At 62.8% G+C, this 26,496-nt stretch overlaps 3 protein-coding genes across 4 annotated transcripts; 2 read left to right on the top strand and 1 right to left on the bottom strand.

The window, feature by feature from the left end:
- The first annotated feature begins 1,151 nt into the window (after positions 1 to 1,151).
- CD6 (CD6 molecule) lies at positions 1,152 to 6,571 on the top strand. The gene is given in 13 exon segments (XM_050896985.1): positions 1,152 to 1,206; positions 2,626 to 2,703; positions 3,492 to 3,563; positions 3,731 to 4,052; positions 4,093 to 4,138; positions 4,141 to 4,444; positions 4,577 to 4,645; positions 4,775 to 4,915; positions 5,078 to 5,206; positions 5,298 to 5,405; positions 5,501 to 5,581; positions 6,121 to 6,276; positions 6,403 to 6,571. Coding segments are annotated over 13 exon segments (1,659 nt in total). The 3' UTR covers positions 6,501 to 6,571.
- Positions 6,572 to 10,474: 3,903 nt separating this feature from the next.
- On the top strand, positions 10,475 to 16,126 carry CD5 (CD5 molecule). Its single transcript, XM_050896984.1, has 10 exons — positions 10,475 to 10,526; positions 11,774 to 11,812; positions 12,203 to 12,496; positions 12,577 to 12,639; positions 12,873 to 13,181; positions 14,102 to 14,386; positions 14,661 to 14,792; positions 15,327 to 15,380; positions 15,735 to 15,857; positions 16,041 to 16,126. The coding sequence occupies exons 1-10, from the start codon at positions 10,475 to 10,477 to the stop codon at positions 16,124 to 16,126; spliced, it is 1,437 nt and encodes a 478-aa protein (XP_050752941.1).
- Positions 16,127 to 18,673: 2,547 nt separating this feature from the next.
- On the bottom strand, positions 18,674 to 22,690 carry VPS37C (VPS37C subunit of ESCRT-I). 2 transcript variants are annotated; one of them, XM_050898513.1, is made up of 6 exons: positions 22,644 to 22,690; positions 21,553 to 21,661; positions 20,562 to 20,677; positions 20,313 to 20,484; positions 19,840 to 19,922; positions 18,674 to 19,571 (listed from the first exon to the last, which is right to left on the bottom strand). In XM_050898513.1, the coding sequence occupies exons 3-6, from the start codon at positions 20,652 to 20,654 to the stop codon at positions 18,810 to 18,812; spliced, it is 1,110 nt and encodes a 369-aa protein (XP_050754470.1). In that variant the 5' UTR covers positions 20,655 to 20,677; positions 21,553 to 21,661; positions 22,644 to 22,690; the 3' UTR covers positions 18,674 to 18,809. The 2 variants fall into 2 exon arrangements, with proteins under 2 accessions (XP_050754470.1, XP_050754471.1); XM_050898514.1 differs by lacking the exon at positions 22,644 to 22,690 and adding an exon at positions 22,332 to 22,393.
- Positions 22,691 to 26,496: the final 3,806 nt, after the last annotated feature.

Genomic DNA, 26,496 nt, shown 5'->3' with positions numbered 1-26,496 from the left:
AGGGGAGAGAGCCAACGGGCACGCGCCCTCCCAGCCCTCCACACCCCCAAACTCCCACCCAGACCTTCACGGCATCCTCCAGCTCCTCCGCACCCCTTGCACCCCACTCCTGCCCAAACAAGCCCCTCCGGGCTTCCTGGGGCAAGGCGAAGAGCCCAAAGGCAGTGCTTGCCAGCCCGCAGCCATGGCTCCCGGCATCCCCATCGGCTCCCGGCATCCCCACGGCATCCCAGCCATTCCCACCTGGCAGAGGGATGAGCTCTCCGGGACAGGAGGGTTTTGATAAGCTCTGTGATAACCAGCAGCCGGGCACGGGAAGAGCCTTGAAGCCGTGTTTTCGGCTGCGGGGTGAGGGGGGGAGCCGGCACAGCCCGGCTTGTTCGTAACATCCACCTACCTGCCGCCGACCACCCTCCTGCCAGGGCTCGGCAGGCAGAGAGGCAGAGGAGCTGGGTGGCACATCTTCGGGGTCACCATGGGTTGTCCCTTGCGGGTCTCTCGTGCCACGGGGTGAAGCAGGGTGTGAAGGACACGCGGAAAGACGCTGGCCACGTCACAGCCGCCCGTGGCCTCGCAAGAATCCTCCTGCCCACCTCAGCCCCAGAAAATGGGGGAGAAAGAGGGAGCCCCACGCTCTGCTCCGTCACCCCCATGGAAGTCCCAGAGCTTGGGGGAGCCTGAGTCCCACCGTGTCACCGGTGACGCTGTCCCAAGCCCATGACATAGTGGCACACCACGAGCCGCAAATCGTGGCTCCTGCAAGATCCGCAACCCCTGAGGGCTCAGCGTGACCTGGGGTGGGACCGCCGGGTCCCCGTGGCTCCCGTGACCCCGAGGGATGCCGCGGGCGCGTGGCGTGGTCCCCGAGCGGAGCCCACCTCCGCCGGAGCCCCCGCTTCCTCCCCACGAGCGTGCAGGATGGAGCCACCCCATCGCACTCCTCCGCCCCACGGTGCTGAGCTGGCTTCCTGCAGCCCTCGACCACAAGCCGGGAGCAGAGAGCGCGTGAGCGGCAGGCAGCACACCGGGGAGGGGGGGATCCGCTTCCAAACCATGTCCCCGAGCCGCTGAGAGAGGCGGCGGGAGGACGGGACCACCCGTATCCCCGGCTCCCCAACTGCCATGGGGCTGCCCCACAGCCGCTGAGCAGGATGGAGGGGCTCTGCCTGCTCTTGGCGGCTCTCTCCGCCGTGGCACCCGGACAAGGTACGTCAATGTCCCTACCCGCTCCCTTCCTGTCCCTCTCTGTGTGCCGGGACCCCGGGGTGACAGCTCTACGGATTTCGGAGCCGGGTACCTGCCGCCTCCCCGAGCTGGGTCCTGCTGGGGCAGGGGGTGTCGGTGCGTGCGCACGGATGTTACCGGCGGCGATTCAGCGCCGAGCGAGGATGTTCTGCAGGCAGCTCTGCGAAGCTGAGCTCTTTTCCTTCCCGAGGTGCTCGGCATGGCCGCTCCGACTTCTGCCCCTCCTCGACGCGCCCTCCTCCCTGCCCGGTGGGAGCGAGGGAAGGGGGTCCCTGCTTGGGGGCTGCTGACTTTGAGGACCCTAAAAGGGCTCTCGGGGCCATCCCGCCTGCCAGCTCCCACCGTGGCCCTGCGGGGACACGGCGATGCTCTCCTGGTTTTGGCAGGCACGGGCCAAATCCCATCCTGTCTGCTCATATCACCAGCATCACCCCAGGATGGTTTTTGGGGATGATGTGACCTGCTTCCCCCCCGGCCCGGCAGAGTTTAGGGTGGTTTCGCACCCGAAATGGCTGCCAGAAAGAGCCTCGACGCCTCTAATCAATCGGGGAACGGTTGCCATCGCCCTCGTTTCCTCTAACGGCTCCTTCCCACACCTTCGCCAAGATGCTGCCGGCTGCCTGCGCCCTGCCTCTAGGCTCGAGGCACGGTGCTGCCCGACTCCGGGACCCCGCTGAGCAGCTCTTCCCCACTGCATCTCCGGCTCCTACGCTCACCCTTACCTTTTCCTTTAATATTTTTAACACTAAGCCAGAGCCCACCGGCTAAGGTGATGGTTTCTCCCGGAGCTCACCGGCTCCCCCGGGATACCCACCCAACGCACCCCACCAGCTCCCCCCAAAAAGAGCTCTAGATGCCTCTCGCAGCGATCGATGAGCAGAAGCGGGAGCGGGCTCTATCAGCACGGCGGGCTGACGTAGCAGTTGCAAAAAATGCCCTTTTTTGGTTGCAAATCATTATTGCGATTATTGCATTATCGCACCCCGGGCCAGTCGGGGTACGGAGAAAGCCGCGATTTCGGCGGCGATGACGGCGAACGCACCTCACCTCACCCGTGGGGATGAATCCTTCAGCCTGGAGGAGCCAAACGGTGAATTTTTCCGGCGATAACCGTGGAAGCCCGGCGAGCGGCTCGGCTGCAGCGGGCCGCTGATGTGTATGGAGGCAAAGGGACGGGAGAGAGGGGACAGGGAGGATGGGATCGAGCCCTGTGCTCGAAACGATGCCATGCCCTTGGGGTGCCCGGGGAGAGGGAAAAACCTAAAATGAGATGATGGCGGCAGCAGCATCCACTCACCTGCGGCACCGACCGGCGGGGGGGCCGTGCTGGGGGTGCAGGCAGGCAGGTACAGGCAGCGGGCAGACCCTCTGTGTCGGCAGGGGTGGCGAGCCGGGAGGTGACAGCATCGGCAGGAGCCCGGGCGCGTGATGGCATCCCACGCTTCAGCTTTCCCACCGGTGAGTTGTGTCCCAATATCGCCATATTTCGGGCCAGATTCTGCCTTCCCTTCTCCCGTGAGCAGACCCCACGCCAGGATTTGGCCCCGGGGCACGTTCCACCCCCCCACCCCCCCGGAAAGCTGATGTGAGGACATGGGGATTGACTTTTAGGGGTGCAGGAGAGCCGTGCCCACGTGGCCAGGGCTCGAGGGGGCTCCCCGTGATGCCACCCATTTTGTGGCAGCCTGGGGATGCCATTTTGGCCATCCTTCCCCAGAGCAGCATCGCTTTTTGGGGGACTGGGGGGCACCTTCCTGCACCCTCTCCGTCTGCCCCCCCCCACCCTCTCCATCTGCCCCCCGACCCTTCCCACGGCTGCGTGCCGGGGTGGCAGCGGAGCCACGTCCCTCCGGTTTGCCATCTGTGAGCCGCCGAGCACCCAGCAGCCGGCACGGGAACGGCGAGGCGCCCGCTTCGCCTTCGGCGCTGACGGCAGCCAAACCGTCTGCTCCTCACCGCGTCCCGGCGCCTTGCCAGGAGAGCCGGGGCTGAGCCAAAAAAGAAGGGGGGGGGTTGGCCCCCCCGATACCCACTGACCTCACTCCTGCTTTCGCCTTGGCGGCTGCCAGCTCTCAGCGGGGCTCTGGGTGCGCGTCTGTCCGGCGGCACATCCGTCTGTCCTGCGGCCGTCAGCCCCGTCCTCCTACCGTGCCACCTCCTGCCCTGCTCAGAGGGGCTGTTCAGCCCCAAATGGGGGGTCCCGGCGGGCTCAGCCCCTCATACCCCCTGCCCCTTCGTCCTTGCAGCACCCACGGAGCCGACGGGACCTCCCAGCACCCCGGCAGGCAGCGCGGCTGGAAATGCCTCGGTGGCACCAGGTGAGCACGGGATGGCAGGGACCTCCTTGCACCCGCATTTCGGTGGGGAGGGGGGAGCCTGGGGGCAGCGGCATCCCATCCCGCTGCTGCTGCCACGTGGAGCTGGCGGTGGCATGGGGGACAGCGCCAGGGGTCACCCCCATCCCCTTCCCCTGCGTCTCGCCCAGGTCCTGGCGCGCTGCGGCTGGCCGGCGGCCGGAGCCGGTGCGAGGGCCGGGTAGAGATGGAGCAGGCGGGCACTTGGGGCACGGTGTGCGACGACGCCTGGGACCTGGCCGATGCCGACGTCGTGTGCCGGCAACTGCAGTGTGGCTGGGCCATGCGTGTCCACGGCGGTGCCGCCTTTGGCCGGGGCAGCGGACCCATCCTCCGGGATGAGGTGGGCTGCGAGGGGCACGAGGAGCATCTCTGGGACTGCCCGGCCGCGCCGGAGCATGACTGCAGCCATAAGGAAGACGCCGGCGTGGTCTGCTCAGGTGAGTCTGGCATGTGCCGGGTCTGGCAGACATGTGGGCTCTGTCGGGCAGAGCTATCAGGCAGGGTGCAGGCAGCGCATCCCCAGCTCCGCTCTCTGCCCGCAGAGCACCAGGAGTGGCGGCTCTCCGGGGGCCGGGATGGCTGCGCCGGCCGGGTCGAGGTCTTCTTCCGCGGTACGTGGAGCACGGTGTGCGACAGCACGTGGTACGAGGTGGAGGCGAGCGTGCTGTGCCGCACGCTGGGCTGCGGGGAGCCACTCCGGCAGCTCTCCTTCGGCCACACGCTGCCCGGCAGGATGCTCTACCAGTGCGTGACCCAGCAGCCATCGCTGGCCCACTGCCACTGGACCTTCAATAAATCAGCTCCCTGCCACCAGTCCCGGGCGGCTGGCGTGGTCTGCAACGGTACGGGATCCCCCCCAACCCGACCCCGTGGCTGTGGGGGGGCTGACCGCCTGCTTGCGGCCATGGGGGTCCCCTACAGATGAGCTGCAACCCGGTTTCTTCTGTCCCCCGCCCCTGTCCCCCTCCTGCCAGGCTCCCAGGGCTTGCAGACGCCAACCCCAATGGCCGTGGTGACACCGAGCAACATCACGCTCCTGAGCGGTGAGTGTCTTGCAGAGCCTCAGCCATGACCTCGGTCTGGGGGAGCTGCAGGGAGCACCCAACTCGCCCCCCCTTACCTGGAGGAAGGATGTCTCGGGTGTCATGAGCTGTGTCCGTTCTCTGTCTCAGCTGAGGAGGGCTCCCTGGCTGTGGGGGCACAGTCCCCTCTGCACATGCCCCTCTTCATCCTCTGCCTGGCCCTGGCAGTACTGCTCCTGCTCACCATGCTGGCCTTCACCGCCGCCCTGCTGAGGGTGAGGAAGATGAGCGGTAAGGAGCCCCCGTGGGGGCATGGCAGGCTCTGGCTGTGGAGGGGGTGACACTGCCAGCCCAGCCAGGGCCACCCCGCTCCCCGGGCTCGGCTCAGCCGCAGGAGCGGAGCCGGCTGTGCCATGGAGCAACTGAGCCGGCACACCTCCCTTGTCCCCGCAGCCCACGCCGTGTCCTCCCTTGGGCTAGCCGGGCCGGTCCTGGTGACCCACAGCGCCCAGAGCCCCGATGTGCCCTCCGGGACCTCCAACGACTACAGGGAGATGCCCCCCAGCCTTCCCAAAGGACCAGGTACGTCTGGCAGGTCACCGGCCCCGCTGGGGGCTGCGGGGCAGGAGGTCCCGGCTAGCGACGGCTGCCCCATCCCCGTCTCACCCCCCAGACCCGCCGGTCACAGCCCTTCCCACTGCCAAGGACTCCGACTCCGACTCCGACTACGAACACTACGACTTCAGCAGCAAGCCGCCCGTGGCCCTCTCCACCTTCTACAGTGAGTATCCCACCCGGCCCCGGGACCCCCGCCGCCCTGCCTCGGGGTGCTCCGGGGGTGCCCCCACTGATGCCCCCTCCCTGCCCTCCCCGCAGACTCGCTGCGCCGGCAGCCCGGGGAGCAGCTAGTCCCGCTGATGCCGAGCCGGAATGGGATGGAGCCGTTCCCTGCGGAGGGTACGATACAAGGGGTGCCCGTCCCTCTGTCCCGCAGCACTGGCCGTCTGCCTGTCCTGCCCATGGGTGGGCGAGCGGCCGCCCTGCAGCCCCGGGGCTGACGGGAGCCCTGTGCCCTGCAGTGCCGGCCAGGTTGGGCTCTCCATCCCGCGGCAGGGCGAGCAGCTCCTCCACCTCCTCCTCCTCCTCCTCCTCCTCCTCCACCGAGCCCTATTGCAATGACAGCACGTCCCCCCCGCACGCCTGGGTCTGCCCACCGCCCCCCGCCGATGGCACCCATCGGCACGCAGCACCCACCACCCACGGCTACACCGACTGCCCTGGCACAGGTGGGTGCTGCCGGCGGGCTGTGTGGTCCCAAGGACTGGAGCAGGGATGGGGACGGCCCCTGGGGATGGGAGCAGGGATGGAGAGACCCCGGGGATGGGAGCAGGGATGGGGAACAACCCCAGGGAGGGAAAGGAAGTGGGGGACCCCAGGGGATGGCAGCAGGGATGGACGGTGCCAGTAAGAGACCTTGTTTCCCCCAGCTCCCCCAGCAATGCCCCCTGTGCCTGCCCCAGTGCTCTCCCACCCCTGGGTACCTGTGTCTCCAGCAGACCCCGATCCCGCCGACAGCTCCAGCACCTCCTCGGGAGAGTGGTACGAGAACGTGCAGGGCGTGGAGCCGCCCGGGGACCCGTCCCCACACCCCGGTGAGGACCCCGCGCTGGCAGGGCAGGAGCGGGGCAGCGCAGGGAGGGGGTACAGGGCTCCTCTGCCCCCGCAGCATCCTCCTCCCGCTCCCTGCCCATCTGCCTGACGGGTTCTCTCCCTCGCAGGCTGGCCGGCTCCATCTTGCCCCTCGGGGGGACACGCGCAGGACCCCGACTCCTCTGAGGGCAGCGACTACGATGACATCCAGGGTTCTGCCTACTGAGGCTGCCCGATCACCCCAGACAGAGGGACAGGGCAGGGGGGACCTGGCACTGCGTGCGGCCAAGGACTCGTCACCCCGCTACCGACGTCCCCTCTGGACTTCTCTGGCTGTCTCCTCCGTGCCGGGGCGCGGACACCGGTCCCGGCGGCACCTGGGGGATGCTCGGCGCAGGCGAGCTGTGCCGGGCTGCGTGCTGCGATTAAAAGCTTTTCCCAGTGGGTTGCTGTGTCCCTCGGCCATAGGGGTGGCCGGTCACCAGCCCCGTAGCGAGGCTGGGTCACCAAGCGCTCCCGAGGGCTTCCAGTTGCCCGCAGGGCAACAAGGGATAAGTGACCCAAAGATGTCCCTTCCTGCAGTCCCCTGCCAGGCTGGTCACAGCCATGGTGAGCAGCATCGCCTGCACCAGCCGCAGGTCCCGGTTGTATGGTGGTGCTGGGGGGATCCCGGACCCTTCTCACCCCAGTCTGGGGCTGCGAGGCAGATACCAAGCTGGGAAGTGGGACATAGCCAGCTTCCAGCCCAGGGCGTATTTGTCCCCTTCGCCCAGAGCTCAGGGGGTGGGGTACAGCCCCCGAGGGAGGGATAACCCCCTCCAGCATCCCCCGTGCCGGGATGAAAGCTGGGGCACCCCACGGTCCGCCTGAACCCCGGTGGGATGCCCGAGCGAAGCAGCATCACCCTGTGCCCAGCGCAGCTTGGGGACAGGGACACTGGTGGGCTTGAGGGCTGCACCCAGCTAAGCCAGGCACAGCACCCAGCTGGGTTGGGACCCCTCCATCCCCCTGCCCCAGGGGGCTTCCCTGCGCCCCGCATGGTTCTTTCCGCCGGCAAGCCGAACCCCGCGGCACGTCTCCCACCCCGGCACCCGCCGGCGGGTTTCCATCTCACCCGGGGCGCGGTGAGGTGGAGCCTCGGCGGAGGTTGGGGTTCAGACCTGCCCCCGTGGAAAATTTGCCCCCCGCCACATCCTTCAGCTGTTTACCGAGGCGAGAGGCTCCGGCAGCCCCGAACAAAGGGGCCGTGCCGCAACAACGGAGGAAGCACCAAAATAGCAACAAAGCCCCAGACAAAGGGGAGAGGAGCGAGGCGAGAGCAAGGAGACGGCTGCTGCGAGCAGAGCGGGGACAGGAGCGGGCAGAGGGGGGGGGGTGGGCACAGGGGGTGCCCCCAGCCACACTCGCCGCTCCCCGTGCCAAGGCGGAGAGGCTGGGGAGGGGGGGAAAGATGATGGCACCTTTGCAAGGGCGGCTGTTGGGACCGTGGCACAGCCGGGCAGCGACCTGGGGGATGCTGATGCCCTGGCGGGGGGTACCGATGCCCCCGGGGGGATAACCCAGTTCCCGTTGGGGCATGGGGCAAAGGGCCCATGTGTCACCTCCAGCGACAGGACAGGTACATCAGTGCCAACCGTTTATTCGAGCTGCTGCTGCTCCTGCACACGGTGACAGGCGCTGGGAAATGCCACTTCCACCATCATTAGGATAACAGCGGCGTGCTGACAGCCGACAAGCCCGTTCCTGCTCGCACCAAAGGCAGCTCCTGCCTCTTAAAAGGCTTCTCACGGGCAGGCAGCATGTCAGCACGTCCCAGCGTTCTCCCCCAACCCCTCCGGAAAGATATTATAATCACCCTTATCTGTCACAGCGTGCAGACGATGCTGAGCTGACTTGCATTGCCAGCAGCAAGCAGGGATGCTCTAACCGAGCCACGGCGGAAACCCTGTCCGTGGCATCTCAGGGCCTTCAAAGCCAGCCACGGCTTGGAGGGGAGGTCTGGACCCCGGGCACCCCACATCCATGGGAGTCAGGCATCCTCGGATAACCGGGGGGAGGTGGACCTTTCCTAGAGGCGAAGCATCCCGGGATGCTCGAGGTGAATCACCGACCTCAGGTCGATTTGGGGTGAGAGGGGCTCGGCTCCTGCCCGCAGACCCAGCCCCGGTGCAGCCCCGGCTGAGTCCCACGGGAAGGGTTGCCCCAGGAGCAGGTCGGGGACTTGCACCCCTTTCCCAGGGCATCCCCAAAGCCATGCCAGCCCAGAGCCCGTGGGCGGGTGGGGGGGCAGCACCAGGACCCCCAGCGCCCCGTGGGACACCCCAGCAGGGCATGCTCCCATCACAGCCCTAGCCTGATCTTGGGGGTCAGCAGGACCCCCAGGATGACCGGGAGGGGACGGGAACAAGCCGGGGCTGCAGGGAGCAGCCCACAGCCCTGCGCTGTGGGGGCTCAGCGCTGCCCAGTGCAGGCAGGGGCAGGCAGCAGCCCCGCTCTGCCTGGCCAAGGGCATGTGGAGGCTGCAAGAAGCCAAAGGAGCCGCGGGAGGGGATTGCCGAGCTGGGTTACCTCCAGGGATGCCGGGGCCTGGCTGGAGACGGCGCCTTCATGCTGCCGGCATCACCTGGTGTCTCTGCCCGACCTCCCTGAGCATCTCTGCCTGGCCCTGCCTGCGCCCGGCAGCCCACGGCCGCCTGCCACCCACTGCACCCCAGCGAGCTTCCTCTTGAGTCATGGAAAAATCTTCAACCCGGAGAGAATTTTGGGGCAGGAAACTCCCAGGGGAGCTGAACCCCAGCTCCGGGGTTGAGGACTGGAGCATCCCATGGCTCCGGGCAGCAGCCTAGGGTGGTGGCAGGCAGAGAGGACAGGAGCTCTCCCTAACCTCACCGAGCTGCCCAGAAAGCCCAGTCCCCCCAGCACCATTCCCGAGGCACAAGCTGGGTGCTCTCCTTTCAGCAGAAATGCCACTGGGTCAATGGAAAACAGCTGCCTTCGTTAGCATGCATGACCTGGATTTGGAGGAATTAATTAGGGCACAGTCAATTAACGCCTCTCCCTTCCCCGGTCCATCACCGCCTGTGCCCCATGTGCCCTTGCAGGGATATACGGTGTCCCTGGGGTGCCAGCAACTGGGAGAAGCAGGGACATGCCTGGATGAAACCTCCCCAGTCCCCATCCCGTGGGGCCATCCCGGTGCTTTGGGTGCTGCCGTGGCCCACGGGGCACGTGGCAGCTCGGCGTGGCACGGCACGGCGTGGTGCGGCACGGCATGGTGCGGCGTGCATCACCTCCTTTGCAGGAGCTGGTGGCACGGGCAGCGCCCGGCACGGCTCGTTTCCTGTCCCGGTACGGTGGTGTCACTCGCCTCGACCGGTGACCGCAGGTAGCGGTGAGGGTAGCGGCGCAGCCGGGGCAGAGCCAAAGCAAGCCGCCAAGGAGGAGATGGGAAGCAGCTGCCGGCAAGGGGAGGCTATTTTTGGCAGCGGCCGGTGTTACACGAGAGCGGCCGCAGGTCTTCCCACAGTAGCGAGGGTGGGATCCGGCCCTCGTGGGAGCTTGGGCTGTTGGGTTTAGTGGCCGTTACTGGTTTTCCCGCCTGCAATCCAGCGTGCCGGCTCCCTAAACAGCTCACCGGCACCAGGGAGCTGCCGCCGGGGCTGGGATTTCCCCCGGTGAATGCCGCCAGCTCCGACCACCCAGAGACCCCCCGCACCCCCCGGCTCGTGCCCCCCGGCTCTCCTTTGGGTACCAGCTCCGGGTGTCCCAGGCTGTCGCTCGGCCACGCTACCTTCCAGCCACCGGCAGCTTTGTGGGGACCCAAGGGAGAGCTGGGCTCCCCCCGACCCCCCAGCACGGGGTACGTTCACCGTCCCCTGAGCTCCCACCCTCTGCAGAGATGGGGGGGGCTGAGGGGGGACCCCGGAATGGGGATGCGGTGGGGGCCGAGCCCCCTGGGTTTCTCTTCCCTTTGCTCTTGCTCTCATGCTCAGCGGGACCTGGGCAGGCAGCTGCCAGGTTGAGACTTCAAACGAGCGTAGACGTGACGCAGAAAACCACAGAGGGAGGAAAAACAGCCTGTTCCTGCCCGTCCCCCCTCGCCTGCCTTCCCCGGGCCGGGTAGCAGAGGCGGCGGTGCCCACGGCAGCCTCCCGCTCAGCCGCCAGCGCCCGGGGCGGAGGAAGGCGGCCGGCCATGCCGATGGCAGCCCGGCTGCCCACCCTGCGCCTGCTGCTCTTGCTGGGGATGTGGGGTGAGTACGGTGGGGGGCTCGGTGCAGCGGATGGGTGGGGGGGTGCTGGGGACTTGGCTGCTTTACCCGAGTGCACCCGCTGTGCCGGCAGCTCCGGTGTCGGGGGTGCCCAGGGGGACCCAGCCTTGCTGCATCCTGGGAGCCCTGAAATCCCATGGCGAACTCCGCCGGCTTTCCTGCTGCCAGGCAGCCGGACACATTTCGGGGGGCTCAGCCTCATGCCCTTGGCTGCTCCCGTCTCGGCTCACTCATGGCACCATGCCGGGGGTCCCACGTGCCCACCCTGGGCAAGCCCCAAGCGCAGGGGGGCTCGGGCCAGGCAGGGGGAGAGGGGCTGGTGACCAGCAGCGGGGCTGCCGAGCCCACACCGAAACGCAGGCAGCGAGGAGAGCGCGGGCACGCCTTGGCTGGGGCCACGCACGTTCCGTCCCCCCAGCTCTGGGGGTCCCCAAGATGCTCATCGCACCCCGGGAGTGAGCTTACGGATGCCGGGGGGCAGCTAGCAGTCCCCCCATCCTCATTCCCTGCCAGCTCCTGCCATCCCCGGCTGCCCCTTACTCCACATGGCACGGCGGGCAGCCGCAGGCACCGCGCCGCTCCGGCTCGCTGCAGTGATGGTGGCACCATCCACTGCTCCTTGGCCGTAGCTTCCTACCAGTCGTGACGCTAGCTAGTTAGTGGTAATTAGCAAGTGCCCTTGTCCGTCTTTTTTCAGCCATAATTATCCACCAGCAGACGGATGGGCGGCCTGGCAGGCAGCGCTATGGCCAGTTGCATGAAGTCGTTCCTGTTTCTTTCTTTTAATTAAAGGTGCGAGGAGGAGGAGTGAGAGCAAATTCACTGAGAAAGCCTGAAAATGCTCTTTTATTGCCAAGGAAAAAGCCAGCACGACCCAGCCTCCTCCTCCAGCCCCCGGTGCCGGGGGGAAGGGGGGGGAGCACGCAGCCAGCCCGGGGCTCTGTCCCCACTGCTGAGCTTCGGGGACAGAAGTGTCCCCCAAGCATTACAACCGGGTCAGCGCAGAGTACGGCATGGCCAGGGAGCTCCTGGCCACCATTGCCGGCTCCTTTCCGCCGGCAGCATCTTTACCCTGGCGAAAGGCTGACCCGAGCCCCCAGAATCGCCTTTCTCCCCCAAAATAACCGGCGACAGGTCAAAGAGCCGGGAGCTGCTGCCCCAGGCTGGGGATTCCCGCCTCCCCCGGAGTGAGGAACAGGACTGATGCCCTGTTCCTCTTTCTCTTGCAGCCATCCCTGGCCACCGAGGAGCCGCCCTGGGCCCTGGAGGTGAGAGCGCGTGGAGGCAATGCCTCGGGGACCGCGCCGTGGCTTCGTTAGCAGCTCCTCAGCAGCGGCTTCGTTAGCGTGGCGGCTGCCGGAGCTGCCTCGGCCGGGAAGCCGGCTCTACTGCATCGCGGGCTCCGTGTAGCCGGGTCTCCCAGCTCAGCCCCACGGCACCCGCAACCCCCCGAGCCCCTCACCTGCCCGTGCACCCCCCAACACCCCGTTTCCTTCCTGCCCCGCTTTGCGAGCAGCCCGAGCTGCCGCCGCGGGGCACGCCGGTGCCGAGCGGCAAGCCTGGCTGCAGCGACGAGCCGGCAAGGGCTTTTCCAGCCCCGGGTGTAAAACGCTCTGCGAAGGGAAGGAAAGCCTCTAACGCCCGTGCTTTCCCTGCAGAGCCCAGCCTGCAGCTCACCGGCGGCAGCTGCCGCTGCACCGGGATGCTGGAGGTGAAATGGGAGGGCAAGTGGAGCCGTGTGTGCCGGAACAGCATGAGCGAGGCCAACATGGATGATATTTGCCAGCGGCTGGGCTGCGGCCCCCTCATTGCCGAGCCCCTCCAGCTTGTCTTCGCCGGCGGGAAGGAGCCACGCACGCGGCCGCTGCGGTGCCTGCGGCTGGCGGCCACCCTGACCGGGTGCTACTGGATGCCGGCAAACTGCACGGAGCATGTCATCCTCGCCTGCAGCGGTGAGCCTGGACCCCCACCCCGGCCACCCCTGTCCCAGGGGACCAGCCGCCCCGACCTGGCCCCTCTCTTCTCATTTCAGAGCCGGTGAAAACCACCCCCGAGCCTCCGCCGGTACCCCCGGCCACCACCCCGGAGCCCACCGGTAAGAGCCCCATCCCTGCCTTGCCCAGCGGCAACGGCCGAACGGGGGGGCACGCACAGCAAAGCAAACTGCCCCCCGCCTTGCGAGATTGCCTGATCTCATTAATAGTGTTCGCAGCATCGACGGGGCAATTAAGCTTCAGACGTGGTGGGCTCGGGGACTTTCTGCTCAAGAACGGAAAGAAATGTCGTCCCGGTCTGTAACGAGATGCTTTTTCCCCCGTCCCTCGCCAGGACCCGCCAGGCTGCGGCTGGTGGACGGGGACTTCGGCTGCTCAGGCTTCGTGGAGCTGCATAAGCAGGGGCTGTGGGGAGCCGTGGCAGGCAGCCCGGGCATCCAGCCGGAGCTGGCCACCCACATCTGCCAGGCTCTCCGTTGTGGCACCGCCATCGAAGGCCACAGCCACGCCAAGCCGGAGCGGGAAAGCCATTTGCCGGTGCGGTGGGAGGTGGTGGAGCCTTGCGAGAGCCGTCTACTCCTCGACTGCTTCAACAGGACCAGCGCCCGGCGGGGGAAAGAGCCTGCCTTCATCATCTGCTCGGGTGAGAGCTCACCCCGGTACGGCCCCCGCTCCTTCCCCAGACCCCTCGCTTGTCCCGGCCGACCAACTGGGCTGCCCCCGGCACGCTCTGGGGCCGCAGGCTGCTTTCGCCCCTGCAGAGGTGGGAGATCCCCGGGGAGGGGGGGATCGCTGGGCTGGATGCTCGGCTTGCAGGCTGGCCGGGCAGCTGAAGCCCTGAGCGGGGCAACAGCCCCATCCCCGTCTGCCCCACGCACCCCATCCACCCACTCCTGCTCTTCCTCTCCTGCGTGCGAAGGCAAAACAGGAAATCTCCCCGGTGAGCTCGGTTCCTGGCAGCAGCACCCCCAGCCCCGGGCTTCGAACGCAGCAGCGCTGCAAGTAGGAAAAGCCGGGGAGCGAGAGCAGCGCACAGCAAGCGCCACGTTAGCACCCCGAAAAACGCAACACGAGCGTGCGGGGTATCCCGGCGGAACCCAGCACCCCGCTCATCCACGCCTCTTGGGTGCTCGCCACGAGCATCTCCCCCGCCACGAGCATCTCCCTGCGGAGCAGCGTGGTGCTTGGCGCCGCAGCACGGAGAGCCAAGCCGTGGGGCGAGGAGCGGGCTTGCTCCGGGTCCTGCCATCTGCCCGAGCTTAGAAGCCCGCCTGCGGGATTTGGGGCTTTAACGGGCTGCACCGCGGCAGCTGGCAGAGCCGGCTTCCCCGCTGCGTTCCCCACGGGGAACAACTCAAAGCTCCTCAACGCGTGGCCCCGGTACGGCTCGCGCGCATCCCCCGGTCCCCGTGGCCCAAGGGGAAGCCGAGACGCCGTGAGCATCCCTGTGCCGCGAGCCGGTCCTGGGGGAAGGAGGACCGTGCGCCGGCAGGATGCCGAGCCCCGTCAGCCGGCTGCGAGGTCTCCCCGTGGGTCTGACCCCTCTCTGCCTCTCTCCCCCAGGCTCCCAGCCCCAGGCCCTGCGGAGGCTGGCGGACGGCCCCACGCCTTGCGAAGGGGACATCGAGGTCTTTCACGAGGGGCGGTGGCGGGTGCTGTGTGACAACCAGGCGCAGCGAGCCGAGCGGGGCAGGCAGCTGTGCCAGGAGCTGCGGTGCGGGAACCTCTCCTCCAGCGTTGAGATCCGGGATCTGCCCTCGATGGGTGTCACTTGTAGGGTCCCCACGCTGCACCTCTGCCCCACCAGACTCGGGGCCCCCCATGCCTGCTCCCGGACCAGAGTCGTGTGTAAGCCACCGTGCCGGGCTTGATCTTTGGGGGACCGTGGGGTACGGGCAGTGCTGCCTGCAGCAGCCGGTGCCGGGCAACCCTGGCTGATGCTGGGAGCTGGAATTTCCACGTGGGCAAGGGGCAGAGGGTGCGAGCTCGGGGCAGGGGATGGGGAAAGCCTTGCCGGGGCTCCTTCCAACCCTCCCAGCAGGGTGGTGGGTGCTCAAGCTCCCAGCATCAGCCTCTGCCTCGGCACAAGGGTCTCATCCGGTGACACCCATCCTTTCCCCAGGCCAGGACTCGAAGCCGCATCCCACCGGCACGGCGGCAGGCACCATCGTGAGCATCTGCCTGGCCCTGCTTCTCTTCGGCATCCTCCTGCTCATCTGCGGCCCTCCTGCCTACAGGAGGCTGATGAAGAGAAGTAGGTGACGAGTTCTGGAGCCTCTCCTCCTCCTCCTCTTCCTCCTCCCGCTCTGCCATCACCACGCGGCAGCTCAGGGCTGCCAGCTCCGTGCATCCATCCCTGCCGCTTCCCCCCATCTCCTTGCGGTGGGAGGTTTGGGAGATGCACAAGCTGCTCAGCCTGACAGATCCTCCCTGCCCCATTGTTCCCGAGCCTGCCCCACACGGTGTGGGCACAGAGAGGGGCCGGGGGGGTGGCCGGGGAAGGGGGGTACGCTTTAGCAGGCTGCGGTGGGGATTAGGCGCCGAGTGGACACAAAAGAGCAGGCGGAGGGTCTTGAAGAGCGGCGGGGGGATTACCGGGTGGGGGAAGATTATTCAGGATGGCATATGGGGTCGGCGGAGGGGTGGGAGGATTACCGGGCGGGGGAAGATTATTCGGGATGGCATATGGGGCCGGCGGAGGGGCAGGGGGGAGGCAGCCGGAGGAAGGGAAGCTTGGGGCAGGGGCATCAGGCGGGTCCTCGGAGAGATCCCCCTCTCTGCCTTTCAGTCTCCAAAAAGAAGCAGCGCCAGTGGATCGGCCCCACGGGACTCAACCAGACGGGTGAGGAGCGGCGTGCCGGTGACCCCCTGGCAGGCCTGGGGCTGGGTTTGGGGCTGGTTCGGGGGCCGCTCGCCCCCGGACCGCAGCAGGCGCCGGCGGGCGGAGGTGTGAGCGGGCTCGCACCCAGCCCCGGCTCTCGCTTCCTGCCGCCACGTTGACTCATCGGCGCGATATTAACTCAGCCGGGAGAGCTGAGCCCCGGCTTGCGGCCCCGGAGCAGGTCCCGCTTTTACTCAGCCCCTTTCCCCTCCCAGGCGGTGGGGTGGGTGCGTCGCCTCGAACCTGCTGCTGCTGCTGCACCCCCAAATCCCCCGCGCCCCCAATCCCGACTCCTCTCCCACCCATCTCTTCCAGTCTCCTTCCACCGCAACAGCACCGTCACCCTGAGGCCGCGGGCAGAGGGGCAGCGGGTGCAGGGGGGGGACAACGACTACGCTCAGCCCCCCCAGAAGAGCTCCTACCTCTCGGCTTACCCAGGTAAGCGCAGGAGGACGCCGGGAACGGCTCCTCCGTGCTCCCTTCCCACACGCGCCGGCGGGGATGAACCCCCTGGGCAAGAGCATCCCGGCAAGACTTTTGCCGACACCGGGCGAGGGGCTGCGCCGGGGCTGGGGTGCCCCCCCAGCCAACCGTAACGAGTCGCATCCATTCCCCCCGCAGCCCTGGAAGGCATGTGCAGAGCTTCCAATCCTCCGGATAACTCCTCCGACAGCGACTACGACCTGCACTCTGCCCGCAGAGCGTGAGCCCCCTCGCCAGAGCCGAGACCCCCTCGGGCTGCCCCGCTCCCCAGCCGAGCCATCCCCCCCCCCCCCGCTCCCCTTGCCCCCCAACGCTGTCTCAGGGTGGTCACGCACGTGGCAGCAAAGCTGTGCAACTGCTGAATTAGCGGCTTTTCTTGCATTTTCGGCGAGCGACCTCGTTTCCTTCGTCAGCCACCTTCCCGCCCTGCAGGCAGAGGTGGGATGCAGCACAAAAAAGGTAAATTTCGAGCAAGCCGATCTAGCGACAGACGTCCCCGCCCATGGCAAGGGGGTTGAACGAGACGATCTTTGAAGGTCCTTTCCAACCCAAACCCTTCTGTGATTTTTATGCAACGACGAACTGCATGAAGCTGACGGAAGAGATGACAAATACCTGCGCTGCTCACCTCGGAAGAAAGCCTGCCGGCATCTTCCCAAACGTGACGGGAGAATTCCAGGGCCGGGTCCCCCCAGCCTCTGCCAAACTCGGAGCCAAACCAGTCCGTGCTCCTCCGTACCTCCTCATACCGGGCACCGGGCAAGGATGGCTCAGCTCTAACCCAGCCTAGCTCGGCTTCGGCTGCACCCCGAGCACCCTTCCGAGAAAGCCTCCTCTTGCTTTTGAGCCTCCCTTGTGGGAGAGTGCGAGGTGGGGGGAAGGTTGGGTTTGGGGTTTGGTTTTTTTTTTTTTTTAAGCTATTTGTATGAGTCTAAGAGGCAGCTGGGTTGCAACAGGCTTCATACCCGCACTGAGAGCGGCGCAGCCACGCTCACGGTCGTTTGGAGGGGGTTTGCCGGTTTCTTCCGTCTCTCAAAACCGGGATAACCACACTCCTCCTCCCACCCGGGCCCAGGCTGAAAGCGAAATCGGCCGCCGTCTGCCAGGCGCTCCGATACCGGGGTGCCGAGCTTCGCCAGCAAGACTGCGAGACCCAGCGTCTGCCGGGTTCCCGGGGGAAGGTGCGAAGAACAGGCGCTTGGCTGCGTTGGCGCGGGACGGCACGCCGTTTGGGCAGATGTCTAAAGCAAAGCATGGATGTGAGGAGCACAGGGAGGGTAGAAATACTGAGAACGAGTCTGAGATATTTAATAAGCAATAATCATTGTAATAAAATCGTTTGGTTTTTTTTTTTTTTTTAGTAATTGCGTCTTGTTCTCTTCCTTCCAACACTACCAGTGCCGTTCCTTAGACCATCAACCTCCCAGCCGGGGAGGGAAAATGCGGGACGGTGCCAGAGGAGGGGAGAGAGGGGCTGATGAGAAGAGCCCCGTGCAAACGGGCCCCTTAGGAAAGATGAAAACAAGCAAGCAGGAAAGAGGAGTTTGAAGAAGATGGTCCTGCGAGCGGGTGAAAGGTTTTATCGACAAAATCAAGAGGAAGTTGGTGGAAGGAGGGCACAAAAAGATCAATAGAAAGCGTCAGCTGGATGCCCCGTCATTTCCGAAAGCAACCACTGCCGTGACCCCGCGTGCAATTCATCAAGTTTTATTACTGTAATTAACCACAGCTATGGAACTGTTTCCATCAAACCCCACAAGCATTTGCCTTGTTCTAGTCCATTAGTAATCTTTCCTTATAAATAACTTACAGGGATACCGGCAGGATTCCTAGGATAAAGTGCTGAGCTAAGCAAATCCCATTTCCATTAACGGTTAACTTGTCGCTCCCTCCGTTACTTAGTGTTTCCTGAGAAGGGGGACGTGAGGAAGGCTGGAACCCGTAGCACCCCAAATAACCGCCCCGTTCCCCCCGGGCACCGCAGGAGAGGCCGGGGATACAGGAGGCTGCTGAGCCTCAGCGTTTCAGAGCTGGGCAAGAGGCACCGACTCCCACTCCTCCCTGTGACCCGAGGTACGCGGCCCCAAAGCAGCAGAGGCAGCCCGAGACGTCGTGCCAGCCCAGTTAACTTCCTAAAGCACAGATAATATCCACGCCTTGAACTCTGGAGAGCTCCCAGAGGCTTCGTACCTTCGGTGAGACAGCGCACAGCCGGCACAGGACGGGAAAGGCTCCTGCGCCGGACAAAAACAGCAGTGGTAAAGACAGAGAGAGACAGATCTCAAGGCCTGGCCCACTCAAGGGGCGAGCTAGCTGCTTCTCCCTGCTACAATCAGTTACGAATCGCCTGCAAGCCGGGCTGGCTCTGCCTCTCACTTCCCGGAAAGTCCTTGGAAAACAGGGGAGTATTTTGTGTCAGAAATAGCGGCAGAGATTCCCAGCGCGTCTTTTGAAGGCGGGGCGAAAAGGCTGTAAGAGTTACGACGCTACCGTCTGTTACCCGCGCAGCAAACGAGAGGCACGCAACGGAGCGGCCTCGCTCGCTCGCCCACGCACGCAGAGGAAAGGGGGGGTCCGGCTCTCGGCGGTTCTAATCGGTGCCCGTCGTTGCCGCGTACCCCAGCCGAGTACCGAGATGACTACGTGGCTTTCACACCAGAGCTTGGACGAGCCGATTTGGAAGCGAACGTTTCAGCCCACCGGCGATCGTCACAAAGAGAGTTGCAGCTCACGGGGGGAGCGTCAGCCTGCCTGACACCCCCCCCCCCCGAAACCGTTACTGTCTCTTAATCCCGCTTAATGCTTTCGCATGGATGGGTCGAAGAGCGACGCTCTCGGTTTGCTCTTCTTCCTCAGTCCACAAAAAGAGGAGGGAGAAGCAAAGGACGCTCTCCCAGGAGTCCTGATTTAGTAGCCGGGCCAAGCAGGGCGCTGAGGGTTTGGAGGTGGGGGGTACCCAAAAGGTGGGGGTGGTCCAGGAGGATAAGGAGGCTGCGGGGGGATTGGGAAACTCGGAAGAGGGGGCTGGGTGGGGTAGGGGCACTGCGGTCTCCCTGCTCCAGGGGAGAAGTAGGGAGGGTAACCGGGTCTGGGCGGCAGCGGCGGCGGCGGCGGCGAGGGGTGAGAGCCAGGAAACGGTGGGGGCTGAGGCGGGCCCCTGGACGGAGACCAGGAATAAGCCGGCGCCGGAGACGAGCCTCCCGAAGCGGGTTTGGGATACCCCGGAGTGGATTCGGCAGCCTGCGCCGGCGAGTATCCAGGACCCGGAGGAGGTTTATAAGGAAAGGTAGGCTGGGTGTTAGGCTGAGAGGAAGCAACGTGTGCTACGGTGACCGGGGAGCCAGAAAAAGGAGCAGGAGGGAGAGCTCCATGGGCTGTGGGGCCGACCGGCATGCTCGGGGCCGGGCTGTAGGGCAACGGGAAGGAAGGAGCCCCTGAAGGGAAGGGCTGTGGCTTCGGCGGGTCTGCGGGCCCAGGTACGTGAGGAGGCGGCTGCGGCTGCTGCTGCGAGTCCCTGCCGGGTTCCTGCGACGTTTCCGACTTCCTCAGTATCTCCTGCAGCTTTTCAACTCTGACCCGGCGTAAGTGGGACAACTTCCTCATCACGGAAAAGCGCTCGAGAAACGTCTCCAGGGGCACCTCGCCCTCCAGGAACTTCTCGGCCATTTTCTGGAAGAGAAGACAGCCTCGGGTTCAGCACTGCATCCCTCTACTCTTCTTCCCCACGCCCGGCTTAGGATTTACGTCTCTCTCAGAGACACACAGAGGACCGTCGCACCACACGCAGGCAAACAAAGGGCAATCCAATTTTTTGGAGCAAGAACGCCAAACTACAAAGAGATAATCCTTGATTTAAGGGATTAGGCTCGGGAGGGTAATTACAAGTCTTTGAGGACTAATCACTTGAATTGCTAATGGATTTAAGCCTTAAGCTCACCTCAGACTCCTCTTCAATTTTCTGGCTTTCCACCTGCAGGAGATCCAGCAAGGTCTGAGGATGCATCGCTGCTGAAAATTTCTCTGGGGAAACAAAGAGAGCAGCAGAGCAAAACGTTAAACACAAACCAGGGGAAAATCATTAGCGCACAGCCCTGCTGCGCTCTCACAGGAGTGCCTTCCTGCCCGGGAAACTGTTGACGCAAGGAGAAAATCTGAAGAGGAAAGAACCTCAGCCACTGCTGCACTAGAAGGGTTTTTTGCTGGGATAGCATCCTTGGTCTGTCCAACTGAGTTTGACCAGGAAACAGGAGAATATAGATTTTATACGCAGCAGAGTCCTCTCTGCCACCACCCTGAAGAGCTGCTCTGCTGAGGATGCCCAAGGTAGGCAGAAGCAAAAGGGAAGGATGTTGCACTAACTACAGCTCACGTGACCCGGTCGGAAAGCTTGCAAGGTTTGCAAACGCTCACCCAGTTTTGCCTTTTGCTCTTTACACCGCTCAGCCAGCTTCTGCAGCTCTTCGTATTTGTTAGAGAGGTCGGTGCGCCCCGTCTCCAGCGGCGTCTGGAACTTCAGGTTCTGCTCGGCCAAGCTCCGGTTGGCGGCAAGGGCCATCTCCCTTTCCAGCTGCAGCTCCTGAACCTGCGGAAAGAGACGCGACAGTCACCCCGGGTGAGGTGCTAACGAAGCCCAGCCTGTGTCACGCCGTCCGCGCGTACCTCCTGGGACTCCAGGGCCAGGCGTTCGATCTCCTCTGCATTTTCCTGCAGCTCCTGGAGCTCCTCCACCGTCCTGTTCCTCAGGGAGTCCATCCTCCCAGAGGAGCTGCAGACTCCTAGGACGAGGAAAGGAAGTCAAATAAAGACGAGGTTTTCTAAAGCCGACTGCAAATAGGTACTAATCCTGTTAGGGATTTAAAACCAGCTTTGCTAAACTGCTTGGAACAGCTACACCAGAGAGGTTCCCCCGCGCTATAAAGAATCAGCGAGACCGAGGGCAGAGTGAGAAGGAAAACAGAACATATCTACTTGTTCCTGCTTTGGCAACTGACTTTTTTTTCCTTTTCACAGCGTATCCGAAAGGATTACTTGTGTGTGCCAGACGGTTTTGTCAAGGAAACACCTACTCACAGCCACTCGATAGCAAGGCGACGTCACCCTGACTCTCAAACTCCAGCTGGCTCTCGCCGCACCGTCCCATTCCAGATTCCCGTTGTGCCGAGCAAACCTCCCACATCTGCTCGCATCCCACCGTGCCCACGGCCCACAGTCACCGGTGGGACCACGATCGCCACCCGTGTCTTCCCGTACCTCGCCGCCTCTCCAGTTCCTCGGCTCCCGTCTCATTCACTGCGTTTTCTTTCCGTGCGTTTTCCTTTCTAGCTACATGGTGCCATCGCTTCCCTCGCTTACTGCTGCTACGCTTAGAAAACATTAAGCGATGGCGTCATTCGTATGCGGTGAACTTGATCCAACACTTGTGATTCTAAAAATCGGTGAAATATTACTAAAATCAGGGAAATGATGGATTTTCTGCACTACGTCCATGACTTCTTCCAAATAATCCAGGCTGCCTGAATAATATTTAGCAAATATCAGATGTTCGTGTCACAGGTTCTAAGATGTGGGATGCAATAATGTGGGAATACGCTAAAAAACAGGCGAGAAAGACGAGAGTGGCGCGCTCCCCCCGAGAGGGAAAGGGACATACCAAACAGCCGACGGGGATTTTGGCGGCGTCCTAATCGCTCGTGGCTCTTCTACCTTTCAGCCGGGTGAAACATCCCGACGTTCTCGCTCTGGGAACGTTGCATCAGCCTCTGCACGTAACACAGAACGAGAAGGTAAGGCTCAGGGTTGCCAAATCTCTTCACCCAGGATCCAGCCAAACCCGTCCGAGTAACAACCACCTAAAAGCCGGGAAATTCACTCCCTTACTACATACGTATGTCACTTCATCACTCTGCAAACAGAAATAAACTTGGGGGGGGAATGTTTTTTGTTATTAATGAGGCTCACAGAGCGTAAGAGGGAAAAAGTAGGAATGATGGCGAACGGGAAGCTCAATCCCTGCCGCCGTGCGGGCGCCGAGGTCACGGACGGGCTGTGGGAAGCGTCCAAATGGCCCCCAGGAGAATGGACGCAAAGAGCCAGGTGCTGTCCTGGCTCCCGGCTCCCGGCACGGGCTCTCGCCTCCCGGATCTCACCGGTTTCTTAGCAGCATTCGGGTAAGACGCAACCAGCGAGGTGACGCTTTGTTTCCCTCCGAGGGGGAAATGCACGGGCCCCCGTGGCTCGGAAAAGCTGGGGGCACCGGTGAGGAGCTGCCCGCAGCACTGCCGTACCCCGGTCACCGCCTCGGTACTTTAGCCCCGGTTAGGGAAAGCCCCCCCCCCCCCCCCCCCCAGCCCCGGGGGTGCCCGCCCAAGGCCTCCGCGTCCCACCACGCTGGGAGCGCAGAACGAAACCCGCCCGGGGCCGCTCTCTAACCGGGACACGGCGGAGGCCGCTCCGCCAACGCCGGGCCCGTTCTGGGCGGTGGGGGGAACGGCAACCGAGAGGCTGCGGCCCACGGAGCGGGTGGAACGAAGCTTCCCCCGCGGCTCCCGGTACGAGGCCCGGCCGAGCCCGCCCCCTCACACCCCCCCCGCCCGGAGGTCCCGGCGGTGTAACAACTACAGTCGCCCACCGGGAGTGGCCGTGAAGGCCGGGGGCAGCGGCGGGGCGGGTCCGCCTCCCCTCGCGAGACACCGGGGGGGAAGGACCCCGTTAGCGGTTCCACCGCCCCCGCCCGGGACTCACCGCCGCGCAACCGGGACCCTCCCTCCACCGCACGCTTCCTACTTCCGGCGGGGGAGCGGAAGTGGGCGGTGCCACTACGAGGTTGGGGCTGGGGGGCGGGGGGAGAGACTCCACTTTCCCGGAGGGGAGGAGGAGGCGGGTGGTACATCCCGCTGCCGCCGCCATCTTGTGGCGGCGAGGCGAGCGGCTGGTGGGGAGCTGGGGCTTGGGCTTCTGCGGCAGGGCTGCCGTGCCTGTGCAGGGAGGCTGTATTTTATAAATACCACGTCTTTTTTTTTAATAAATACTATGTCTTTGCCTGCCGGTGTAGCTCTCCTCGAGCTATGGCCTGCTCGAGTCTTTACGTCCTGTTTGTGTGACGCAGGGCCTGCCCTGACACTCTGGTACCTTCCCCCAGCTGCCTCCCTTCTAATTGACTCTAATCGAGTTTTTCTTCTATGCCCTCCTGGGAGAACTGTTAGTCTGCTAAATTATTTTGGGTTCTTAATGATGCGTCCTGACTCCGGTCTTCAACACCATAGCAATTAAACTGGGTACGGCCGGCAGCGTTGCCCGACTCCAGCGCGAGCTTGAGCCCTGCAAGCAACGGATCCGTCAGCTTCGCCTCTCAGCCCAGGGACGCTGAAGTAAGGGGCTGCTCCTCCCGGCGAGCACGCGTTTTCCCCTGGTCACCCTGCTTGCCGTCAGGGCCGCCGAGGTTTGGAGCGGTGAGGGCAGCTCCGCGGTCCTTCTGTACGTTGATTGAAAAGTCTCCGCCTGAGCCGTGAGCAGGAGGTGCTGCGCGGACGCTTTTGTCTTTGCCGGCTCGTTCAGCAAAGCGGAAGGCCGTAGAGTCACAAAGATCAGGCGAGATTAATCATTATGACAAGAGTTAAAAGGAGAGCGTTACAACAAAGCTTAGCACCGCGTACAGAGCAGGCAGCTGGTTGAAATTCAGGCGTAGCGGGTTTGGCCTGGATTTACGGCGAGATTTGAAGCAGTTTCTGCCTTGTCACGACCTCGCCAGCGCCTCGCAGCCGGGGCCTCCCACGCAGGCAGCCTCCTCCCGCAGTTCATGTTTTGCGGAGGTCTGAAGAGCAAGGAGAGCTGCTGCAAAGCCACGTCGTTCTCCGCAGGTCGTCTCGTGCTGAGTAGCAGCTGGTGTTACAGGCACTCAAACGCCTGTTGTTTCGGATGACCTGGAATTCTGTTGGCTGAAATCCTGGTAAGTCCAGCCCTCTGAGAAGTGAAAATTAAATTAAAACTTCCTTGACAGGTGAAGGGACGGAGGCAAAGTGAGCATGGAGGGGTAAAGGTGTGGCAGAGATAGAGGTGGGGGATAAGAGTTGATGGAAGTGCAAGAGAAGAGAGGCCAGAGAAGCAGAGGAGGTGAGATACAGGATACGGAGTGCTTAGCTGTGGGCTGAGATATCGCTGCACCGAGGCGGTACGTACAGACCTCGGCAGCGTGCCAGAAATTCCTATCACGGCATTTTTTCCAGGTGGCGTAGCTGGAACCAAGAGAGAAAAGCAAATCCCTCTTGAATACCTGCGTCAGCTCTTCCTCGCATGAAACAGGAAAGTCCCCGAGCGGCATGACACAGAGGAAGCTCTGATCCCGTCACCCTCTACGCGAAGCCGGCCTCCACTTTTCCACCCGTGCTTCCGCATTCCCGCAGGCGCGAGCGGGGCCAAGGATTGTGTTAGGATGGGGAAAAGCTCCGCGTTGCCGGCTGAGACAGGCTCGAGGCGCCGAGGGGAGAGGAACGTGAAGGAGACTGCAGGCGGCTGGGCAAGGTCACCCAGCTGTTGGCAGAAGTGCTGCGATCCAGGCACATGTCTCAGGAAAGGCACCCCTTATCCCTGCCGGAGACGCGCACCACGTGAGGCCTGTTGACTGTTGTATAATAAATATGAGTCATATGAATCCTAATAGGTACCCTATGGTTTAATCAAGGACAATTTGTTTGTAGCGTGGCTGATAACCGGGTCAAAAGCCAATGTTCTTGCAAGAAAGGGGACTTGACTTTCCAAAGGGAGATCGATATTTTCCAGGCTTGTTTGAGAAGCAGTCTCCAGAGACGTGGAAGGGCTGGGGCACATTTAGTTCACAATTATATTAAACTGGAAGGACTGATTAGAGGATACGCTAAGTTGCGTTCAAATTTGTTCTTTGCAGTGAAGGAAGAAACAGAAAAATACCCGGTTATATGATAAAGTGTTACCCAGCAATCAAAAAATGCAATAAATGGGTATTTTCTGGTTAACGCGGAAGGATGTGCCCGTGGTCTGTTTACTAGCATCCTTAATTTGTATACGAGATGGTTTCAGCTGGTCATTATGGTACATCACACAGTTCCTTTTATCAGGTGAAAGACTCAAAGGCACAAAGGCCGATATCCAATACACACCATGAGCGAAAATAACTGAAAATAGGTAAGTGTTCAAATTACACCAAGCACCAAATTTCGAGTGTGCGTGCCAGGGGAACTGTTCTGGATCGACAGAGCACTGGTGGCTTAGGACGAAGCTGGCAGAAAGGAGTAAAATGTTTTCGGTAAGGAGTGTTCAGCTACAGAGCCAGCTTCTGAAGCAGCTTAGGTCAGTTTGAAATCTTACTGCCCTGAGGAAATGAAGCTGTAATCCAGAAAGTGTTTTGGAATGAAATGGAAACTTTCCGGAGTCTGCTATCGATGCAGGACCTCAGTAGCGCTGCTGATGTTGTTTGCAGCTCTTGGGGCTCTGAAGTGGAGGGTGGCAGTGTAAGACGGGAGAGCAAATTAGCGCACAGTCAGTGAAAGGTTAAAAAACCCCCAAACCCTCACCTGCAAAGTTGATCTCAGCAATCCTGATCCTTTGTCAGATTTCACCTTTTGTTTATTATCTGGCCAAGTTCATTTGTGGTGTTGGTTGAAGGTTCCTTCTGAGCCCAGGAGTCAAATGAAATTTGGAGCTTTTCCCCAATAGAAGGAAAAAAAAAAATTGATAGTGCTGTTCTTTTTACTTTTAATGTGATGCTGTTTCTTTTCAAGACAATGTTATCTGTGTTCCTCAACAGGGAAGGATTCAGACGGCCGAAGAGCCTTTCTCGGAATCCCACCTGTCTTTTAATCGGGATTTTATCAGAAAGCACCGTTTCTCTCGGCTCTTCTCAGCACCGTGTCACAGACGTACCCCTGGCCGTCTGTCGGCTCGCCGCCGCTCGCCTCTCACACGAGCGAGCCGCGATCAAACCAGTTCCCTTTCTGCACTTGCCCTTGTACAACTAGGAAGCTTTGTGGTCGGTGTGGTCCAGCCGCTACCTAGGCAGCCCAGTCAGAAAATAATGTTCACTGAGTTAGCATCCGCAGACCGAGGCCGCCAAAGGTGTTAGTCACCGTCCGGGATCACCCGCGGCAGGTAGAGAGAGCTGGCCTGACTGCCCAGAGGTCCTACCCCAGCAAAAGTCCACCCCGCCACCAGCTCAGCAAGGAGTGGCTTACGTTTCTGGGGGCTTCCTTGGTAACTTGGTCAAATATTCTTACATCGAATCGTAGGGGTTTGACACCTCAGGAGCCTCAAACCAGACCTCTCTCCTCTCTGCCTTTGTGCCTTTCGTCTGACGGTTCTGATAAAGCAACTGTGTGATGTATGATAATGCCTTTATGGGAGGGACAGGAAAGACCGGGAACAGGGACTGGAAAAAATTTGTTTCCTTAATCTGCAGTTACTAAGATAAGGTCTATCTCAATAAGGTGATTTTTTTTTTTCAGGCTGAGCTTTTCAACCCTGCGCAGATAAAGTTGGATAAGGCTGTGCCTGAGCCGAGTCAGCAAAGTCCTTTGCCATACAGAAAGCCTGAAAATTCGTATACGGTCCTGTTTGGCCCAGGGGG

Source organism: Gymnogyps californianus, chromosome 5 (assembly GCF_018139145.2).
Source record: "Gymnogyps californianus isolate 813 chromosome 5, ASM1813914v2, whole genome shotgun sequence".
NCBI classification, from domain to species: Eukaryota; Metazoa; Chordata; class Aves; order Accipitriformes; family Cathartidae; genus Gymnogyps; species Gymnogyps californianus.
The sequence above is the reverse complement of the archived record's forward strand: the minus strand, read 5'-3'. Positions and strand labels throughout refer to the sequence as shown.